This window comes from Gekko japonicus, unplaced genomic scaffold (genome assembly GCF_001447785.1).
Source record: "Gekko japonicus isolate JY-2015 unplaced genomic scaffold, Gekko_japonicus_V1.1 scaffold929, whole genome shotgun sequence".
Taxonomy (NCBI): domain Eukaryota; kingdom Metazoa; phylum Chordata; class Lepidosauria; order Squamata; family Gekkonidae; genus Gekko; species Gekko japonicus.
The window spans coordinates 167,307-190,905 of record NW_015170918.1 but is presented as its reverse complement, the minus strand read 5'-3'; the positions used below and the strand labels follow the sequence as shown (position 1 = coordinate 190,905).

Genomic DNA, 23,599 nt, shown 5'->3' with positions numbered 1-23,599 from the left:
TGTTATTATGCTTGCTCACTGCACCTATTCAATGAGTATGGTTTATTTTTATAATGTTAAAGAATATGGTTATTAATTGTATTATTCTGACTGTGTAATTGGGAAATGCTGTAAGTATTTTTGTCTTCCCTAGAAAATTTTCAATAAAATTTTGTTTCAAAAAAAAAAAAAAAAGTTGCTTCAGCAGTGGCGGCCACCACAGAGAAAATGCTCTTCAGTCCATATGCAAGAAAATATTTTTTGACAGTTATGTTCATTTTAAACGGCATCCTGTTAAACTGAGGTTCCGTCTGAACGTTTGAAGAGTTACCATCGGAGTTAAGTGTGACCTCACTCCTGGACATGTTGTCATTGGCTCCACCTCTTGTCACAGCCATATTTGGGCTTGGCTCCACCTCCGTGGCAGCCATTTTGTAGCTGCAACCACCACCCTGTGTCAGAATTCCAAAGATGCCTACAGGCTCCAGAAGGTTGGGAGCCCCTCGCATACACCATGGCTGCATCCACTCGTTGTTGGCTATTGGTCTGGCACTGCAATTGGATATTCCTGTGGGGAGAAGCCTGCCAGCGCAATGATAGCACAAATTCCCATTACGTGGGGTAGGCAGCCTATTAGTTCCTCTCCTTTTAATTTAGAAGAAGTCGCTCTCTTAACAAAGAAGTCGGAGAGTGATTCAGCAAAGAGATAGCTTTATTCATCAACTCGAACACAACTCCAACACGAATCAACATCAGATAGCCAGAACAGCTTTTGCATCAAAGCTGTTCCCTTTTTAAACTTTCCCGGCTAATATAGCCATGCCTCTACTGTACATTATCAACCAATGAGATTGTCTTCATAAGGACCAATCATCAGTGTTCCCGCTTAGGGAGCTTGCTGATATGCGATTGGTCAGTTCCTCCTGGGCTAGCCATGCGATTGGATGCATTAGGATCCTAGCCCAGGGCGAAGCTTAACATTGCATGTCTATGAGGTGATTCGCATACATGTTTAGGCATTCAATGACGGCTATTGAATACACTACAGGTTCACTCTGCAGAGGTGCTCTTGTTGTTGATCAGTTGCACAGTCAAGTCCAACTCTTCGCAACCCCATGGACCACATCACGCCAGGCCCTTCTGTCTTCCGTCGTGCTTTGGAGTTTGCTTAATTTCATGTTTGTTGCATCTATGACACTGTCTAACCATCTTATCCTTTGCTGTCCCCGTCTTCTTTGACCTTCAGTCTTTCCCAGCATCAGGGTCTTCTTCTCCAGTGAGTGCTCCCTTCTCATTTGGTGGCCAAAGTATTTCAGCTTCAGCTTCAGGATCTGGCCTTCCAGGGAACAGTCAGGGTTGGTTTCTTTTAGGATTGACTGATTTGATATCCTTGCAGTCCAAGGGACTCTCAAGAGTCTTCTCCAGCACCATAATTTGAAAGCATCTATTCTTTGATGCTGAGCCTTCCTTATGGTCCAACTCTCGCAGCCATACAGTACTACTGGGAATACCATTGCTTTGACCATCCGGACTTTTGTTGGCAGGGTGATGTCTCTACTTTTTACTAAGCTGTCTAGGGTCCTGTTCACACTAGGCGATTTGGGCCGGGAGCGGGACAGTTCGGGGGCGGAGCAAACCGGCGCGATCACACCACAACATCTGGGAAGCGTGGTGCTTCCGTCCCCGAACTGGCCCTTCCCCGTGAAAATCCGCCCCAACTTGCAACCACCTACCTTGGTGGTTCATCGGGAAGCTGCGCGGCAAGCCGGGCCGTTTGATCGCCGGCACGTCCTTGCACCGGCGCATCTCCGGCGCCTAACCGAACTGCGCATGCTCGGACATGCGCAGTTCGGCAGGCTCCCCGTCAGGGCCGTGTTTTCTCCCCGGCGTCTGATCGTGCCGGGGAGAAAAGGCGGCGCGACCAGGGGATCCGTGGGATCCCGCTGCGCCGTTTCAACTTTGGCGCGGCTTTTAAAAGCCATGCTTTTTGGCGGCTTTTCCCCTGCCGTGTGGCAGGGGCCTAGGTTTGTCATTGCTTTCCTCCCAAGGAGCAGGCGTCTTTTAATTTCATGGCTGCAGTCACCGATGTGGGTAGGCTAGAGTAAACAATGCAACACCGTGTAAAAACAGGGTGTTATATTCTATATTGAAATCATTCTAACAGATAACAATCGCAAATAACCATATGTTGTGCTTTACAAGTAATACCGCAATCTTAACTGTGCCTTTTTAAAGGCAAATACATCAATAACGTCAGTATCTTTCGACTAACATGAAAGATTCTCAAACACTTAGCGCAGAATGACCTCAACGGGGTATCACAGTTTTTAACAAGCTCTGACCGTATGATTTTATATTAGTTGCACATACACGGCAATTCTTGAGAAAGGGGGCATTGAAACGGAAGAACATCCACAGTTATCCATTGAATTGCTATGAAGCAGTTTTGGATTGCTGTAAGCAGTATATAAATACTTTTTTGCTTTGCCACTGGGAAGGAGTGTTCTAATGATCTCTTCAGAAAGAAAGCCTTTCAAATATAATATGGTTGTTAAAAACCGTGATATCCTGTTGAAGTTATTCTAAGCTAAGTGTCTGAAAGTCTTTGATGTTTGTATAAAGATACTGACGTTATTGATGTATATAGCTTTAAACTGGCACCATTAAGATTGTGATGTTAAACGTATGTAACTATCCCTGTTTGTACGCCAGTATTTATTTTTTTTATATAATAATTTTATTGAGTTTTTTAACACACAAAAAGTAAACACAGACACAAAACCCCACCACCCACTGAATCAATAGAACAACTGTTGTCTTCTCATGTCCCCTTGACCATGTTATTATTTAGTCACATGATCTCTAGTTTCTCTCTATTCTCACAATCCTTTCCCATTTTATGCACCTAGTCTCGAATTATTATCTATACAATTGTTTCCGATCTTTATTAATCTGCTAGAATAATCTTTATCCAATTAATCTATTTAACTCAATCATATGGCTATTAAATTTAATCACTTTGTATACCAAATCTATATCAAAAAACAAATCTTCATAAGAAAAGAAATCTCAACTTAGCTACCCACCACCTGTCACTACCCTCTCTCTCTGATTACAGTATTCTCAAAACTTGTGATTTACATTTCTGTTTCCATAGCAATGCAGATACAATCTCCAAAAGCATAATTAAATACTATACTCCCGTTTAAAGTAATATTTTGGAGTATTTAATTTGTAATTCTATTGTATTTCCATTCAAATCCTTCCCTATGAACTACATTCCATCAAAATCATTCCATGTAGTGACCTATTAGTCTATTTCTTTTCTGCTCAACAGTTCCTTTTAAACTTGTATTTTGCCTTTCTATGTCTTTTAACATTTGGTTTTCTTTATTTTCAGTTAAATGTCTCTGATTCTTGTACTCTTCGTCCTTATCCTGCTCCCTTAAATCCCAGTTCAGCTGTTTAACGCTAGAGACTCTCACTTTCTTAAAGTCTTTCTTCAGCTCTTTTCGACTTGTTCCCTTTTTTCCCTTCCTAGCTGTAGGGTTTAGCCGACAATTTCCCTTTTGGTCCATTACTGTTTCCAGAAATTCTGCTTCTTCCGTCCTGTTTAGTACAACCATCTCATAAACCTCTTCATTTGTAGCAACACGTTGAGTAGAACGCTGGTCACTCTCCAGGTTGGTTTGCTGCAGATCAGTACTTCCTTGAATCTCTTTTAGCTGGTCTGCGTTGTTGTTCTCATCAGTTACATCCCATGAATTCCTTAACAACTTTTCCCAAACTAGGTTAAGTTCATTCTGTAATTCTTTTTGTAGGGTTTTTTGAAAATGTTCAGAGCTAAGCTCGCATATTATAGCATCCTGTACCTCTTTGCAAACTGTAGCGGTCTCCATTTTCTCTCCACTCTTCAGCCCAGTCTTAACATTTAGCACATATGTATTCTCCCAGCCGCTCAGTCTTCTAGTCAGGTAGGTTATATCAATATATTTGTTTTTGAGGGATTTAATACTGAATTCTAGCAGAATTCTAGCAGAGACTGTTTCTTACCCCAGCATTCTCATCTCGTTGGGTCCCAGCAACTTTTCATGGCCGCTTTCAATCTTTGGGGAAGTCCGTAAAAAGGGGTTATTTACTAAGTTCTTTTAATCCAGTCAAATGGTGCAGTGCCTGTGGGCCAAAGAGACGTGAAAAATCCAAATAACAAACAGAAATCAAAGTTTAAAAGTCCGGATGGCAGCGTCTGTGAACATGGAAGCCATGTTCTTCCAGCTCTCGCTCCACGTCGGGGCAGCGCCAGTCACCCCCCCGCTTTGCCAGTATGTGGGAGGGGCCAGCGAAAGCCTCATGCTCCTGCTATTCACCCCGGAATGCAGGTCGAGCTCTCCCCCGCTAAGGGGGGGGGGGCTCAAAGAAGCCGAAAGAGGAACGAAGGGGTTCGGAGCATGCCGAACGCCCTCCTAGCGTCGCGCCGTACCGGAAGCGGGAAAAAACTGTACGCCAGTATTTATTTATTTGTTTGTTTGTTTGTTTTTTCGATTTCTAGGCCTCCCTCCCCGCGAGCGGGCTCAGGGCGGCTAACACAAGGGCACGCGTGCCAATATAAAAACATAGTAAAAACAGACTAAAACAACATTTCTAATAGACAAATAAAGTGCTTCAAGCTGATCATGATCTTCAGTTTAAAGATGGTGGGGATGGGATCCAGAATCAGGTCTTAAACTCAGTGGCGCCCAGCCCACACGTCGTAGTACCGCAGTGTGATGGATCTCAGGGCCACTCCTGCACCCCGTTTTCCCAAGCTCGGTGGTGGTGGTGGTAGTAGTGGCTCCTACTCAAAAGCCTGGCGGAAGAGCTCCGTCTTGCAGGCCCTGTGGAACTTCATAAGGTTCCGCAGGGCCCTGATCTCCTCCGGGAGCTCATTCCACCAGATAGGAGCCGCCACCGAAAAGGCTTTTGCCCTAGTAACTGCAAGCCTGGCCTCTTTAGAGCCTGGAATCACCAGATGTTGCGTCCCTGACCGTAGTGCTGTTGGGGGGATATATGGGGAGAGGCAGTCCCTCAGGTATGTCGGACCCTGGCCGTATAGGCTTTAAAGGTAATAACCAGCACTTTGAAGCGAATCCGGTATCCTATTGTAAATGTTTGTGATGATGTGATTGCGATATTACTTGTAAAGTACAACATATGGTTATATGTGAGTGTTACCAGTTAGAATGATTTCAATATAGAATACGACACCTTGCTTTCATGCAGTGTTGCCTTGTTTACTCTAGTGCAGGGATGGCCAGATTACTGTCCGATTCCCCATGCATTCGAAATAAATCCACGTTTGAAGAACAAAGTTAAATTTATTATAAAGCGATGGTTAGATCAGGAACACAATAATTGTTAGGAATGACTACAGACCCCATAGGGGAACATAATAAAGGAACTTGAACCAGGTTAGGACCAATGAGTTCAATTCCCGCTGGCGGGAAGGCAGATAAAACTAGCGCCCAATTCCTTGGGAACACAACGGCTCTACAACATAAACACAAGTTCAGTTCTCAGGCATGAGATACATAACAAGCAAAGCAACGCCATAACTCCATCCCACCTCCAGCTGGTTGAGCTTGAGCAGTTCCGCAGATGTAGCAAGCATTACGCGGGGGGGAGGGGGGGGGGGGGGGGGGATGGACAGAGCACAATGTAATGTGTAGCAAAGAACACACCACCTTATGGCAGCTTGCTGACACTTACCATAACAAAGAGTGATGAACACGTGGAATTCACTGCCATAGGAGGTGGCTACAAGCATAGACGGCTCCAAGAAGGAATTGTATAAGCATATGAAGCAGAGGCACATCAGTGGCTATCAGCCACAAGGTATAGGTAGGAACTCTCAGGCTGGGGCAGGTGATGCTCTGTATTCTTGGTGCTGAGGCAGAGCTGTTGCACTTCAGTTTGGTGCAGTAAGAGCCAGTTTGGTGCAGTGCTTAGGAGCACGGACTCTGATCTGGGAGAACCGGATTTGATTCCCCACTCCTGCACACGATACAGAAGGGCGTGCCAGTTTTTGAGGTCACCAGAAGTCTTCCTCAGGAAGCTGTTGCAATTCTCGGGCACGCAGGGCTCCTCCTCAGGAAGGACACCTTCCTCCCTTGCGGCAGCCTGGCCACACCAGCGGATCGGGCCTGTGCCTGGGGAGGAACGCTGGAACTCCTCTGAGCGGGCCACATTCGGATTGCGCTGCCTGCACACACGGGAAAGAGCCGGGTTTGCCTTTGAGTCACCAGCAAGTGGGGACCGATCGCGCCTGTGGACACCCCAGCTGCTTGCAGGGGAGAAATTAACCGGAGGGTTGGACTCCTCGGGCCTGGCTGGTTCTGCTGCAGCACAGCATGGCCACCCTCTGAAACTGTCTCTGGGGTCAGGGAACTTCAACCCCCCCCCCCGTGCCCCCCCCCCCCAAGCACCAAGAATACAGAGCATCACTTGCCCCAGACATAAGAACATAAGAGAAGCCAACATTGGATCAGGCCAATGGCCCATCCAGTCCAACACTCTGTCACACAGTGGCCAAAAACACCAGGTGCCATCAGGAGGTCCACCAGTGGGGCCAGGACACTAGGAGCCCTCCCACTATTGCCCTCCCCCCAAGCACCAAGAATACTCCTTTGGGTAGTGATGAATGGGATATGAATGAGATATAAATTCAATCTCTTCTCCTCCTCCTCCTCCTTCTTCATTTTCCCTGGACTGGAGAGAATAGGAGAGTCAGGATGTATTTGAAAGGCTGACTTTATTGACAAGCAGGGCCTGCTGAAATGTCCAAGAACAAAGCCCCCAATTCCCAAAGAGCAAGTTCTGCACCCCCTTCCCTTCCCCGCTTTTCCAGCTAGCCCCACCGAGAAACTGGCCACTTCCGACTGTCCCTGCGTCTTCGTAGTGCTCTTTCTCACATGCAAGTCTGCGGCGCTCTTGCCATCGTTGCCAGTGAGCTGTTGGCTCAGAGGACCATCCATGGCTATTCAGAAGCATCTGCCTTCTTTTAGCGAGGCCTCCCTCCTCACTCATCCCTGGGGATCCAACTTAGCCAAACTCAAAGCAGCATACCAGGTTGCATCCCCAGTGCTCTGCTAATGGCAGTGCCTTCCTCCAGGAGAAAGAGTCCTTCTCCAGTGGAAGAGCCTCAAAGCGCACCTTTGAGAGCCAGTTTGGTGTAGTGGTTAAGTGCACGGACTCTTATCTGGGAGAACCGGGTTTGATTCCCCACTCCTCCACTTGCACCTGCTGATGTGATCTTGGGTCAGTCACAAGCTCTGGCACAGCTGTTTCTGAAAGAGCAGTTTGTGTCAGAGTTCTCTCAGCCCCACCTACCTCACAGGGTGTCTGTTGTAGGGAGGGGAAGGCAAAGGAGTTTGTCAGCCGCTCTGAGACTCCAAGTGAAGGGCAGGGTATAATCTCTTCTCTTCTTCTTCTTGTGGCAGAGGAAAAAGTCTGTAGGTCAGACTGTGGGTCTAAGCTGAGTTTGTGTGAGCTAGCTCACAGTTTTTTTGCTCGGGAAGGAGGGCTCCAGATCAAACTAATTTATGTGGCAGCCAAATCTCTCACTCTCAACTTTAATGCCAGGAGCTCACAAAGTAGAATTTTTGCTCACAAGACTTCACGGCTTAGAGGGAGCGTTGGTTGCCACCTCCAGGTGGGACCTGGTGATCTCCCGAAATTGCAATTTTACAACTGTAAGGAGGGATTGCTTTCAAATAGTCATTTGGAGATGAAAACCTCTTTGGCAGAATTAAAGCAACACATTACAGTCACTGTAAACCACGGAGTTCGATGGTAGGCGAAGATCCCAGGTTCATAGTGAAAACCTCAGCCAATGATCAAACAGTCATGTAGTTAAAACCTTTATTTACAATCAATCCAATTATTCTTGGACCGATTAGGTGAGCACCGATTACCAACCTGCAAGCCAAACCAGCTGAGGTCGTGGCAGTTAAGAGGAGATGATCGTGCATGACATTTCTAATCTATCAAAAGTGAATTTAAGAATAGATTGGAATTTTTTAAAGATTCTTACAAAAAAAATTGTAGAAGGAAAAGAGAGCACCAATTATAAAAACTAGGCTTATAAAAAACCAGGTTTACAGCCAGTTTGGTGTAGTGGTTAAGTACACGGACTCTAATCTGGGAGAACCGGGTTTGATTCCCCACTCCTCCACTTGCACCTGCTGGCCAGCCATAGTTCTGATAAGAGCTGTTCTTAAAAAAGAGCAGTTTCTGTCAGAGCTCTCTCAGCCCCACCCGCCTCACAGGGTGTCTGTTGTGGGGAGGGGAAGGGAAGGGAGTTTGTAAGGCGCTCTGAGACTCCTTTGGGTAGTGGAGGGCGGGATACAAATCCAATCTCCTCCTCCTCCAGCAGCAAATGCATGTCTCTGTTGCAACGTCTGATTTTTTAAAAATTCTTACTCTTCCCCTGGGCATACCATGGTGCTTTCTGATGAAGTAGCAGACCTCTTCCTATTTTTTTTTCTTGGCAGAGAACCAATTATTAACTCATTGTCACAGTGAAGTATAGATTTTTATAGCAAGCAACACATCTCCTTGACTTTGGCTGTTTATCCCGTTCAAGGCTAAACAGAGATCACAGAGACAGTGAGAAACGCTTGCGTGTAATTCTTGCAGGAACCAGCTGACAATACTGAAGACTAAAGTAAATCCAGTCCTGTTAATGTTCCAGGGGGGACAAATTGAAAGAACGCATACATAAACACATGGCAGACATGATAAACAATAAATTCGACCATATCCTGACACGTGCGCTACCTTGGCCTTTAAGGAACTAGTTTCTTAAAACATTGCTCTATAGTTTGTTTTCAGCCTGAAAAATGTTTAAGACCCATTTTTGGCTGCTCTGTGTTTTATATTTTATTATCTGGATCTGTTCTTGAATGCCGGGTTTTAATAACTTTTATATCAGTTAATCCAGGTGTTGGTCTGAAGCGGCCGGACAGAGTTTGAGTCCAGTCAGGCACCTGTAAGACCAACAAAATTTAATCTGGGTATAAGCTTTCAATCAATCAATCAACCTTTATTGGCATAACCTACAGAGTACAAATTTACAGAATAATGACAAAAAAGGGCATTTTCATGATGTATAAATCCCAAAATTCTTCTTTATACATTATTAAAAGAAGAATTTTGGGATTTATACATCATGAAAATGCCCTTTTTTGTCATTATTCTGTAAATTTGTGAACTGGTTGCAGCAATTCCTTTATTTTGGTGTTTTCAGATTGCTGTGCCCTTGGTTGCATTGTTATAACCTACAGAGTATACAACTCAGTTTGCAAAGAATACTGAACGTCTTCTTAAAACTTCATACAAAAATTTTGCAGCAGTTTCAATTATTACACGGTTCTGGGTTGTCAACAAAAAGTAAATCTTACTTTTATCAGGTTTCCCTGAAAACTTTCTCAACCGGGGCTCAATGAATATAAAATGCAAGTCTGAATAAAAAGCAGGGCTATTTTTGGGCAGGAACGCACAGGAACGGAGTTCCGGCTGGCTTCAGAGTGGGACACACCCACTACAGCCAAAACCTCTGCGCGTGCGTGGCTACAGAGGGAAGGCCTGGAGAGTGACTCCCCCAGGCGACTCCGAGGCGGACGGGCCAAGGGGGCCCCTGGAAGGATCGGGGAGGCATTTAAATGCCTCCCCATGCCTTCCCCGGCCTGTCCGAGGGCCGGCTCCCCCAGGCTCCCCGCAGCCTTCCCTTCAAGGGGGGGCTTGCACGAGCAAGCCAAGGGAAGGCATGGGCTGTGGCCTAATATGCTAATGAGCTTCTGCTGTTGGGTGTGGCCTATTATTCTAATGAGTTCCTGCTGGGCTTTTTCTACAAAAAAAGCCCTGATAAAAAGTACATGTGAGAAACACATGTTCTAGAGTTTCTATCTACCTCCTAGTGCAAGAGCACAAACTGTTGTTGAATGTGATTTTTTGGAATCTCCCATATAATACTGCTGATGGCAACACATTAAACCTGGCTTAGATGCTTTGCGTTGCCCCGGGACCATTAAGCAAGTTAGATATTCAGCCCCGTGGCCAAAAGGTAAGAGCCCCAAATTGAGGGGTGAGCATCTACTTTTTGCACGGCTCTCCAGAACCCGCCTCTCTATGTCGACCAGTCTTTGCCTAATCAGCCTAAAAGCTGACTTTTCTGTGTGCAGAGATAGAGCTCCAGTGTCAAACACAATTGATTTAATTTTTTGCTTCTATATGACAAAGCCACATAGAAGACTGGGACTCCATTAACATGTGAACAAAGAGACTATGGTCATCTCTTTTACAAAGGAGGTGTCGCCAAAATTTAATGGTGATAATCCATACTCTACTTTCTAGGAGTCTTTGGTTTGTTTCTGTACACATGATCGCGTATGGCACGCAAAATGTTGCGGAGAAAGCTTTCATGTGCACACACACTTAATGTGCGTCTACACAAAAGCTTATACCCAGAATGAAACTTGGTTGTTCTTGGGATGGCCAACCAGTTTCAATGGAGGTCCAACAACAGGCCATAGAGGCTGAGGCCTTACCCTTAAACCCACCGCATCCAGTGGGGCTTACACCCAGGGAGGCGTGCATAAGATTGCACTGTTAGCCACGCCCAGCCCCTACCAGGAGAGGCAAATCCTCTCGGCTGCTCAGTGCAGCATCTCGGGTTTTAACCTTACCTCTTTCTCCCCTTTTAGGATTCTACATGTACATTGAAGCTTCCAGCCCCAGGAAGGAAGGAGACAAGGCCAGACTTATCAGCCCGATTTTCAGCATCCCTCCCAAAAACCCCTACGGGCCCACAAACACCGCCTACTGCTTCAGCTTCTACTACAACATGTACGGACAGCATATAGGTGAGACGAGTCCATCCGTCCATTGGATCTTCTCACTGTTTGCAGGAGATCAAAGGTTGTGCAGAACGCCAGGTCTTCTGGCACGTTCTCAGGGCGTGATATTGAATGTTCTCTACTTCTGTTCTCAGGCTTGGTTCAGATGTCATGCAGAAACGTAGGTTAATTAAAGTAACTGTGGTTAGCAGGGTCATGTAAACAACAGGCCGCTCTACTAATGGTATTTCAAATCGGGATCTGACACCATAGTTTGAACTTGAGCCACAGTTAATCTCAGCTACAGTTTCTCATGACACTTGAACATGGATGTAAGAACATCAGAAGAGCCCTGCTGGATCAGACCAGTGGTCCTTCTAGTCCAGCATGTAGTCTCACACAGTGGCCAACCAGTTCCTCTGGAGGGCCGACAACAGGGCAGAGAGGCCGAGGCCTTCATAAGAACATCAGAAGGGCCCTGCTGGATCAGACCAGTGAGGGTCCACTTAGTCCAGCCTTCTGTCTCACACAGTCCCCATGACTAGGAGCCACCGAGGGACCATACCCTCCATGAATTAGTTCTCCATGAATCTGTCTGTCCTCTTTAAATCTGTCTAATCCCCGGCTGGTTCCATGACCTCCCCCTTGCCACAGTATAACCAACTGCCTCTGGGCAGGGGAGATGCAGGAAACAGCAGAGGTAATAGAACCAGCATTTGTCAAGATAAACCAGAGTTTGAGTGGTCGTCTGCGTGCCAGGTTCTGGTGTCACAAACTAACCTAGTTTTGGCTTTTCGGGGAGCTGCAGAGGGGGCGGGGGGGAGGCAGCAGAAGTAGTCTCTTCCTTTGGAGAATTTTGGGAACTAACCCGACAAAGACCAAAAGCGTCCCTGTCCATAGCAGTACTTGCTTTCTACCCACCCCGAAGTTAGCCGACTGGCCAAGCCTAGCCGGGCCTCCAACCCTCCCCTTCGCCCAGCCTGCTTCCTTTGGGCATAGTAGAAACCACAAGATGAACACTGTGTATAAACTCGTTCACCTCACCTAATATGCACTAAATTTCAGCTTCTACATTAAAAGCGTATTATTGTATTTCCTATTCTGCCATCACAGTCTTGCAACAACTTCCGAATATGTTCCATCTATCCCATAAATGCTCAAGCAGCAAGTGAAATACTCTGCAAAGAAGTGAATCAAGTATCCAGGACCAATACTGTCCTTGCCACGAGATTTCCTTCCATACAATCACAGAATAGTTATCCTTCACTCATAGATTAATAATGTGCCCAAAAGACCGCTGACAAGATTCCTTGGTTTCTTTCTCATTGTGGACCGTCTCCTTCGGAGTGCGTCAAAATCAGTAGCACATCTCCACGTCACTGGAACCATAAATATTAACCCAGCCAGTTCTGTGCTTTAACAAGAAATAGCAATGTATTTCCTCCTGATGCAGTTGGCTAAGGGTCCTGGATACTTGATTCACTTCCTTGTAGAGAGCCAGGTTGGTGTCATGGTTAAGTGCGCGGACTCTAATCTGGGAGAACAGGGTTTGATTCCCCCACTCCTCCACTTGCACCTGGCTGGATGGCCTTGGGCAAGCCATAGTTCTGGCACAGCTGTTCTTGAAAAAGAGCACTTTCTGTCAGAGCTCTCTCAGCCCCACCTACCCCACAGGGTGTCTGTTGTGGGGAGGGGGAGGGAAAGGAGTTTGTAAGCCGCTCTGAGACACCTTTGGGTAGTGAAGGGCAGGGTATAAATCCAATCTCCTCCTCTTCTTCTCTTCCTTGTATGTAGCGGCATTTCGAAACAGTGGAAGCATCACTGAATGTAGAGTAGCTTGCCGCTTGTGCATTTATGGGGTAGATGTGACATATTTGGAAGTTGTTGCAAGGTTGTGATGTCAGAAGAAGAAATGCAATAATACACTTTTAACGTAGAAATTGAACTTTATTGTATATTAACTGAGGTGGATGACCGATACACAGTATTCATCTTGTGGTTTCCAATTCCGCTAGGCATAAGCAGGGGTCACTGGGGGGGGGGGGGGGGGGAGCTGTGAATTCCCTGCATTGTGCAGGGGGTCGGATTAGTGCCCGCTTTGGAGTCCCTTCCAGCCCTGTGTTTCTGGCCGCCTCCGTGTCTTCCTGAAATCGCATCCTGCCACTCATTCACAAAATCCCTCTATCAGCGGCCACATTACGGGGTCCGGCTGCCCGGCCCCCTCTCTTTCTCTCTCACCAGGGATTATTCCTAATCGCAAAGCAAAGCTTTCCACTCTCCTCCATGTCGAGGGATTTGAGAGACCATTAAATTAGGAAGAATCCGGCAGGAGGAGGGCGGGAGTCTCTGGAGCTAAATTGACGTGTCTTGCACAAGAAAGGGTTCCTGTTGAGTTTGGGGAGAGGGCTTAGGTCTGATCCCGTCTCCCATTTCGCAAGCGCCGAGTCCGCCCAGCAGAGTTTTCTAAGTCCCTTTTAAGCTCTTTGCGGAGATCAAATGGAGTTGGCTGGCAGGGTCCATATGCACGGAAACTCTGCTCCTCATTAGAAGTGGAAATGAAAGACGCTGCCGTTCGCCGGATAAGCCCTGTGAAATCTCCTCCAGGATCAGAAGGACGAGCTCCGAAACCTTGTTACTTGAGCACCCAAATAGGTTTGCCTTGATTGGTCTCTGCACACACTTTTTCGGAACGGTCCCCATGGAGTCTGTTGCAAAAATGTTCAATTGTGTTCTTTTCCCCCCTTTTTAAACAAAATGTGTATGTGATTATTTCGGTCTCCGAGTAAAACCTAGGGACGGGTCATTAAAAAATTAAAAGAAAATCGTGCAGTATATTTCACTGCGTTTGCCGGTTCATTCCGATACATATTCTTATGATCTAGTTACATATCTAAGCGCGTACAGGAATCAAAAAAGAACTCTAGTAGTTATGGGGGGGGGGGTTACTTTTGTCTATTGAGTGATAAGTGATTAGCAAGAACTGTTCATTGCTCAGGACCGATGTATCCTAGAGCTTTTATTAGATAAAGGGACAGGGAAGCTGCAGGGTACCCAAAATTCTGCAGTGGGGGAAAAAGACAACCTGCAACACTCTTTGTAGAAGAGCCACCGAGAAGCAGAGCCAGTTTGGTGCCGTGGTTAAGTGTGCGGACTCTAATCTGGGAGAACCGGGTTTGATTCCCCACTCCTCCACATACAGCTGCTGGTGTGGCCTTGGGTCAGTCCCAAGTTCTTTCAGATGTGTTCTCTCAAGGGCAGTTCTCAAGAGAGCTCTCTCAGCCCCACCTACCTCACAGGGTGTCTGTTGTGGGGAGGGGAAGGGAAAGGAGATTGTAAGCCGCTCTGAGACTCCGTTGGGTAGTGAAGGGCCATGGGGTATAAATCCAATCTCTTCTTCTTCTTCTTTTACCACACAGGGTGCCTGTTGTGGGAAGGGGAAGGGAAAGGAGATTGTAAGCCATTCTGAGACTCCTTTGGGTAGTAAAGGGCGGGGTATAAATCCGATCTCTTCTTCTTCTTCTAGAACCTGGCTGGCTGTCCTCCTGCAGCTGTAGTGGACTCAAGCAGTTCACAAAAGTTGCAAGGGGGTGAATCGTGTTTGCCGTCCCCCCACCTAATGCAGAGGGGCGCCACAGTGAAAGCCAGATCACCCCAGTTGAGGGTGTGATGTACCCTAAGTCCCTCTCTTCGTTGTGAATTTTCTGTTTTGGTGGTTCGTCTCCTAGAGAACTGAGTGCTTGAAACATTTTTTTTTTTGGCTATTTTGTGCTCTCTTTTTTCTTCTTCTTCAGGAACCTTGAATGTTTACCTGCGGTTAAAAGGTCAGACCGGACTGGAAACCCCCTTCTGGTCTTCGAGCGGCAATAAAGGGCAGCAGTGGTTTCAGGCCCGCATGAACATTCAGCCGAACACATCATTTCAGGTAAGAGCGGATGAAGCCGCCCACCTTCAGACGGGATCTTACATAGCCTTTCCAAGCTCTCTCTGTTGTGGACGGCCCCTTTCCCCAAGGCCTGGGTGTGAGGTTTTAAGGCCGGAATCCTAATAAACATGCAACCTACTTTTGAAAAATTGTCGTCTTCCCTCTCCTCCTCATTGCCCACTGTAAAGGCTTGTAGCGCTTTCTCCCCACTCCCCCACGCGAGACCCTCGTGCCGGCACGCTTGAAGCCTGGGACAGAAAGGTGCCTTTTCGCTCCCTCCAACTCCCATTAGGTAGGACGCTGGAATTCTCCTTTGGTAGCCTGCCCCCCACCTCCGGCTTGAAGATGCCCTATTCTAACTCACTTTGTTCCCTCAAGGCCAGTATTGGTCCTTTCCACACTTGGATCTCATCCCTGGTTATATCAGAGTTCAACTCGCGACACAATACCTGGCATTTATCCCTGGTTATAACAGCATCCCTTTATCCTGGGACAAGTGTGGGGTGAAACCGGGGTGACCTCAATGTAATGTGGAAACAAAAAAATACCCCGAGATCATTACAGGGGTGAAAACGAGTGTAGTGTAGAATGTAAAAATGCCACTATAAATGCCAGTATCATCATGCCCCTGTATTAATCGATGGTACGACCTCATTTGGAGTACTGTGTACAGGCCTGGTCACCACACCTCAAAAACGATATTATAGCATTAGGAAAAGTGCAGAAAAGGGCAACTAGAGTGATAAAAAGGTTGGAACACTTTCCCTTTGAAGAAAGGTTAAAGCGCTTGGGGCTCTTTAGCTTGGAGAAACGATGGCTGAGGGGTGACATGATCGAGGTTTACAAGATTATGCACGGGATAGAGCAGGTCGAGAAAGAAGTACTTTTCTCCCTTTCTCACAATACAAGAACTCCATGTGGGCACTCCATGAAATTGCTGAGCGGTCGGGTTAGAACGGATAAAAGGAAGTACTTCTTCGCCCAAAGAGTGATTACGAAGAAGAAGAAGAAGAGAAGAGATTGGATTTATGCCCCGCCCTTCACTACCCAAAGGTGTCTCAGAGCAGTTTACAAACTCCTTTCCCTTCCTCTCCCCACTACAAACACCCTATGAGGTAGGCAGGGCTGAGAGAGCTCTTTCCAGAACTGCCCTTGAGAGAACAGCTCTGACAGAACTCTGGCTTGCCCAAGGTCATCCAGCAGCAGCAGGAGTGGGGGAATCAAACCCGGTTCCCCCAGATTAGCGTCTGCGCACTTAAGCCACTGCACCAGACTGGCTCTCTGTAGGACTGTCCCAGTCTTCTTGGTGCTTGGGGTGGGGGGAACAGTGGGAGAGGCTTCTGATGTTCTGGCCCCACTGCTGGACCTCCTGAGGGCACCTGGTGTTTTTTGGCCACTGTGTGACACATAGTGTTGGACTGGAGGGGCCACTGGCCTGATCCAATGTTGCCTTCTCTTCTGTTCTTACGTTATGTTAGTGATCTGGGTGCCAGTTCCAGAGGGTCTGCAATGAAACAGTTAGATTCAAGTCCAGTAGCAACTCAGAGACCAACGGCGATTTTCAAGGTATAAACTTCCAAGGAAGTCAAAGATCCAGCCCTCTTGGCTGGCACCCCCTTCTCTGTAATCTCCCTGTCCTTCCTCCCCCCCCCCCCCCGCGTGAAGTGGTCGGCAGTCTGAAACTGGAAATAACTGGAACTCGCCATCTGAATGTTTTCGATGGTTATTTAGATACTTTATTGTATTAGTTATTGTAGATTTTCCGGGCTGTCTGGCCGTGGTCTTGGCATTGTAGGATCTGACATTTCGCTGGCAGCTGTGACTGGCATCCTCAGAGGTATAACACAGAAAGATGGAGCGCTCTCTGTGTCAAGGTGAGAAGAAAAATGGTCAGCAGGTAATTTAGATCTACTCAGGAAGGTGGGGTAGGGCCGAATCATCATCATGTCACAGCCTGGGGAACTCCTACAGGATAATAACTCGGCCCTACCCCACCTTCCTGAGTAGATCTAAATTACCTGCTGACCATTTTTCTTCTCACCTTGACACAGAGAGCGCTCCATCTTTCTGTGTTATACCTCTGAGGATGCCAGTCACAGCTGCCAGCGAAATGTCAGATCCTACAATGCCAAGACCACGACAGACAACCCGGAGAATCTACAACAACGAATGAACTCCAGCCATGAAAGCCTTCGACAACATATTTTATTGTATTAGCTGTTGTAGATTTTCCGGGTTTCTGGCCATGGTCTTGGCATGGTAGGACCTGACTCCCAAAGAATGCACAGAAATGAAAGCAGTGGGGAAAATCAGAGAGGAGGAAAGGAGTTAACCCTCGATTTAGCAGAACATGGAAAACAAACCATGACAAGTGGGGCTTGAGCTTGACAGCTGCTGGAGGTGGACGGGGACTGCCTGGTTACTATGAGATAAGAAACAAGAAAATAAAGAGCCGCACCAGTCACAGGAGATTGGAAATAAGGCCAAGGCCGATATTGCAAATCAGGTAAAACTATATTTTATTACTCAGTTAAATTTCCATAAATTCCCTATGCATTTCTCCTGGTTACTCTGAGCCCATCTCAATCCACACTGCATCCTACCTTCGTAGCAGGTCAGGCCCTCGGTGGTGTGTTTTGTGTGGAGCAGGAGGATGGTGGACGTGGAGGAGTTTATGTGAAGTCTGTTGTCATGGAAAGGTTTGGTGAGCCTTAAACCGGGAGGGATTCCTACCGGGACCATTGTCTCCCAGACAAAAACAGCCCGGGTCTTCCCTGGCTTTCTGATTGTCCCCCGAATGTGGCTGCAGTGTCTCTCCAAACATGGCCACAAGTTCTTCTGATGCCATGGTGGGTGATTCTCGAACACTCGACGGTTCAGCTCACGCCCTGCTCACCAGGCACGGACAAGAAGCTGGTTTTTCGATGACTGGTTCGAATGTTCGTCGACCCGTTGACCCGTCCGTGGCTGTTTGACAGGCTCCCTCACTCTGTCCCTTCCTAACAGTGCGGTACAGCACAATTGGCTTTTGCTGCAGTCCCGCCAACCGCTTTCTGTGCCATGACACCAGGAGTATTTTTAGGAAATCAGTTAATTGCTATTGTGCTGCTGAGATCTAATGTTCTAACAATGTCACTGAAGTCCCAGGTTTTGTTCTTTTTTCGACAAAGGAAGTCTCTATCCCCTCCTGCTGTGCAGTATTTCCCCTTATAACTCTGAAACAGAAGGATCCAGAGACAGGTTTTGCTCTTTTTTCGAGAAAGGAAGTCTCTATCCCCTCCTGTTGTGCAGTATTTCCCCTTATAACTCTGAAACAGAAGGATCCAGAGACTTACATTTGTTTTAAATGAAAGTTGGGATTTCAGCCGTAGATCAAACAGTGCAAAAGCGATAGCAATTACTGATTTTTGAAACAGCTAGATTTGGAAGGGGGTAGGAGTTTTCAGGAGTCAAAGTTCCCTTCAGCAGATACAAAGGGAGCTTTGATTCGTGGAAGCTCATACCCCCAAAATTTATTTACTTGTTTAGTTTGTTTCTTTGTTTAACCGCCTTTCTCCTCCCTTGCAGAATGCAGGGTGGCTTACAATATAAATAAAACATAAAAATGCAATAAAGACAATCATAAAACCTATACTAGTTATTTTATTTGTTTGTTCGTTTGTTTCGATTTATATCCTGCCCTCCCGGCAAGCAGTCTCAGGGCGTGTTAGATACAATATAGGTAAAGGTAAAGGTCTCCTTTGCTCGAAAGCCAGCCGAATCCAACTCTAGGGTTGCGGTGCTCATCTCCGTTTCAAAGCCGAAGAGCCAGCGCTGTCTGAAGACGTTTCCGTGGTCATGTGGCCGGCATGACTAAACACCAAGGCGCACGGAACGCTGTTCCCTTCCCAGCGAAGTGGTACCTATTTATCTACTTATTTATACTATTTATCTACTTGCAATTTCTTGCTTTCGAACTGCTAGGTTGGCAGTATACAATTAAAACCACTTAAAACAACAATATAAAATAGTTACATGTAAAATCTTGGTCTCTAAGGTGCTGTTGGACTTAAGTCTAGCTCTTCTATGGCAGACCAATATGGTTACCCTCCACATTCACAGGAACCTCCATGTTCAGTGGCAGTCAACCTCTGAATACCAAAGCCAAAAAGCAACATCAGAAGAAGGCCTCAGACTCTGTGCCTTGTTGTTGGCCCTTCAGAGGAACTGGCTGCCCACCGTGTGAGACGGGATCCTGGACTGGATGGACCCTCACTGGTCTGAGCCAGCGGGGCTCTTCATGTGTTCTTAGGTACCCTCTGAAACTTTTTTAAAAAATGTTCAAAAACACATGAGTGCAGCTATAGACAGTTACAGAACATAAGAGAAAACATGTTGGATCAGGCAAGTGGCCCATCCAATCCAACACTCTGTGTCACACAGTGCCCAAAACCAAGGGGCCATCAGGAGGGCCACCAGTGGGGCCAGAACTCCAGAAGCCCTCCCACTGTTGCCCCCCCCAAGCACCAAGGATACAGAGCTTCACTGCCCCAGTCAGAGTGTTCCATCTGTACTTTGTGGCTAATGGCCACTGATGGAGCTCTGCTCCAGACGTTTATTCAATCCCCTCATAAGAATATAAGAGAAGCCATTTTGGATCAGGTCAGTAGCCCATCCGGTCCAACACTCTGTGTCACACAGTGCCCAAAACCAAGGGGCCATCAGGAGGTCCACCAGTGGGGCCAGAACTCCAGAAGCCCTCCCCCTGTTGCCCCCCTCACCAAGCTCCAAGAATACAGAGCATCACTTGCCCCAGACATAAGAACATAAGAGAAGCCATGTTGGATCAGGCAAGTGGCCCATCCAATCCAACACTCTGTGTCACACAGTGGCCAAAACCCAGGTGCCCTCAGGAGGTCCACCAAGGGGGCCAGGACTCCAGAAGCCCTCCCACTCTTACCCCCCCAAGCACCAAGAATACAGAGCATCACTTGCCCCAGACAGAGTATTTTTGTGGCCAGTAGCCACTGATGGACAGTTAAATCAGTCTTAAATAAATGATTTGTTTAAAAAGAAAAACCCTACCCTTCGGTGTTGGTCTAAGTAGTCCTCTGTTAATGGCTGCCAATCTGCTCTGATCAGCAGGACTTTGCACATGCCCAGATTTGAAAAAAAAACAATACAAAAGTGTTTGGCAGTAAGTTTGTCTGTTGATCACATTGAACACAGATTTTGTGTGTGTGTGTGTGATTCCCTGATAGAGAGGATTGTTCCACATCCCCTTCTGTGGTGTGGAAGAGTGAGTTACCTCCTTGTTTCTCTGAGGTCGTGGAGATAAGCAGCAGGAAAGGAGCTGGAACCTACACCAGCCATGCCCATCTGCAAAACTATACAAAAGAATGGTGTCGATTTCCATTCTTCTTAGTGCAGAGAATGCTGATGTTGGGTCTGGTTTGTAGAGCTTTTAACCCCCCCCCCCTTTCTCGGTACGCAAAACACACCGCCCTCGGGGCACGGTGAGCATTTCAGTTCATTAAGGCGACTCACTTTGCAGCCGCTGACCTTTGCTTCTATCGATCCCGCTCAGATGGAACAAATAGAGGAAAGTCACTCGTTAGCGTGGATTCCGCGGGGCCGAGGCATGCAAACAAGCCCAGTCAGCTTGTCCTGCGATTCGCCCCGGGACGTGCTGGGGATCGAACCGGGGACTTTCTGCTTGCGAAGCAGAGGCTTTCCCACTGAGCTACGGCCCTTCGCAAGGTCACTGAGTCCCCGCTCAAGTCTGCTCCCTGACAATGGGGACTACTGCTCAAGCAACACAAGGGCAAAGCACCCTTGCGGGCGGGGGGGACCCCACTAGCGGCACCCGCTCTTTGCATCAAGGGCAGCCTATGGGAAGGCCGGAACCCTTTCCCGGGTGCTTCCTGTGTTTTGCCGTTGCCTGTGCTCAATTTGCAGCCATTCTTTCTCCTCTGCAAAGGCCAGGTTGTCTGACCTCATGTAAATTAGCTTAGTGGCTGGAGACCACCTGATGTGACTTGGAAGCATGCTCACAAGTGAAGGGGCTCGTGACAGGCCCTGCTGATTGCTGTGAGGGCCGGGGATACCAAGGCGACGAAGAGGCAGATTCCAGCTGGTGTGCTGCAGTTTCTAGCACAAAAGGTGGAAGCCAGTTTGGTGTCGTGGTTAAGTGCGCGGACTCTAATCTGGGATAACCGGGTTTGATTCGCCGGGTTTGAACCACCCCTCCACTTGCACCTGGCTGGGTGACCTTGAGCAAGCTGTAGTTCTGATAAGAGCTGTCTGAAAAAAAGAGCAGTTTCTGTCAGAGCTCTCTCAGCCCCACCTGCCTCACAGGGTGCCTGTTGTGGGGTGGGGAAGGGGAGGGAGTTTGTAAGCCGCTCTGAGACTCCCTTGGGTAGTGAAGGGCGGGGTATAAAGGATGCTCCTTCGCTGGACGTTTTCGAGCGGAGGCTGGACGACCATCTCTCGGGGATGTTGCAGGGCTATCTTTCGGCTGTGCTCCTGCAGAGTGCAGGGGGTTGGACTAGATGACCTGCAAGATCCCTTCCAGCTCTAATATTCTATGATTCAATCTCCTCTTCTTCTTCTTCACAGGTGTGTCAGGCGTGGTCAAGTCACTTGTGACTTACCAACCTAGCAGTTCGAAAGCAAAAAATTGCAAGTAGATAAATAGGTACCACTTCAGTGGGAAGGTAACAGCGTTCCGTGCGCCTTGGTGTTTAGTCATGCTGGCCACATGACCACAGAAACGTCTTCGGACAGCGCTGGCTCTTCGGCTTGGAAACAGAGATGAGCACCGCAACCCTAGAGTCGGATTCGACTGGCTTTCGAGCAGGGGAACCTTTACATTTACCTTTTATGAATTACTGACCTCCAGTGTTCCCTCTAAGCTGAGTCAGTGTGAGTTGGCTCGCAGTTTTTTAGCCTCCGGCTCACACATTTTTGCCTTGGCTCAGGAAGGAGGGCTCCAGAGCAAACTATGTAGCAGCCAAATCGCTCGCTCACAACTTTAATGCCAGGAGCTCGCAAAGTAGAACTTTTGCTCACAGGATTCCACAGCTTAGAGGGAGCGTTGCTGACCTCCCCTATGAATGATTGACCTCTCATTACTGAGAGCCAGTTTGGTGCAGTGGTTAGGGGCGCGGACTCTTATCTGGGAGAACCAGGTTTGATTCCCCACTCCTCCACTTGCACCTGCTGGATGACCTTGGGCAAGCCATAGTTCTGTCAGAGCTGTTCTCTCAAGGGCAGTTCTGGGAAGAGCTCTCTCTGTTTTGCGAAGGGGGAGGCAAAGGAGTTTGAGACTCCTTTGGGTAGTGAAGGGCCATGGGACATAAATCCAATCTCCCCCTCCTCATTAACCAGCCTTGCTCAGGTCTTGCCCATGGAGGGCCCTCGTGCCTTCCTTGGTGGAGTCCCTCCATCCATCTCCTGTTGGGTCTTCCGCTCTTTCCTGCCGCCTTCAAGGAGGGAGTCTCGTCTTCTCAGAATGTGGCCAGAGTACGATAGCCTCAGTTTTTTAACTTCTAGGGAGAGTTCAGGCTGGACTGGATCCAGAACCCACTGATGTGTCGCTTTGGCAGTCCACGGTAGCCATCAAACTCTCCTCCAGCACCACATTTCAAAGCAATCGACTTTCTTCTTGTCAGCTTTTTTTCATTGTCCAGCTTTCACACCCACACGTGATAATGGGGAATCGTATGGAATGGACAGGGGTCATTTCATAGAAAAAGAGGTGCAGGAGCTCATTAGCATAACTTATTTGCATAACTCATTTGCATAGGCCACACCCCCTGACGTCACCGGAAGTGTGTCAGAAGGCAACACCCACCGCTCAGGCTCCACTGGACTGTTTTGGATTGCTAGCTATTGGGGCAGGGGAGGGAACGTGCAGATCTGTCCTCGCAGAGGAGGGAGAGCTTGTACCTGAATAAAACTTGGTCTTAAAGGTGTCACTGGACTTTTTGGGTTGGTTGGGGGTGGGGGGGGGGGGAACGTGCAGATCTGTCCTCGCAGAGGAGTGGGAGCATGCGGAGGACCAGATCCTGAAGACCTGTGTCTTTATCTGCTGGCCTGTCTGCTTTATTCAGTTCCAGGGAAGCAATTTTGAGGTACAATCTTGGCCAGTTTAGACCTGAGCACTGCGATGGAACAAGCCATATTTTTACTTGCAGGTGTGGAATCAGAGGTCTCATATGAAGTTGCCCTTTTCACCTTAGTGGCAAAGGAAATCCGGGCCAAGCTAGCGTCAGCCTAGGTCGGTTGCTTATGGGAGTCGTTCCTTTCTCTTATGAAACAAGTTTTAAAATGTAATCTTTATAGTATTTTAACTCAGTCTCACTGTACTGTATTTTATTGTATACAATTTGTTGGTGTTAACCTCTTGTAATGGCCATTGGCCCTATGCAATAAAATAGAATGGAACAATAGCCTGCTCCTTAGAATCATAGAGTCGGAAGGGACCTCCAGGGTCATCTAGTCCAACCTCCTGCACACTGCAGGAAGTACACAAATACTTCCCCCCATACACACACCCAGTGACTGCTGTTCCATGCCCAGAAGATGGCAAAAAAAACCCCTCCAGGATCCCTGGCCAAACTGGCCTGGAGAAAAATTGCTTCCTGACCCCAAAGTGGTGATCGGCATTTCCCTGGGAGTGTAAGAAAGGGCCACAAGAACTAAGCACTGAGGCAACCCTTCCTGCCCTCCCTCTCATGAACTGCCTAAATTCACAGAATCAGAACTGCTGTTAGATGGCCGTCTAGCCTCTGTTTGAAAACCTCCAAAGAAGGAGAGCCCACCACCTCCCGAGGAAGCCGGTTCC

The 23,599-nt window shown here is 47.6% G+C and overlaps 1 protein-coding gene across 1 annotated transcript in view; it reads left to right on the top strand.

The window, feature by feature from the left end:
- Positions 1-23,599, top strand: part of MDGA2 (MAM domain containing glycosylphosphatidylinositol anchor 2) — a 407,262-nt gene that overhangs the window by 379,842 nt on the left and 3,821 nt on the right. Inside the window, exons 14-15 of the mRNA XM_015418765.1 lie at positions 10,719-10,877; positions 14,642-14,772. Coding sequence (XP_015274251.1) covers positions 10,719-10,877; positions 14,642-14,772 — 290 coding nt within the window. The remainder of the gene's footprint in view (positions 1-10,718; positions 10,878-14,641; positions 14,773-23,599) is intronic.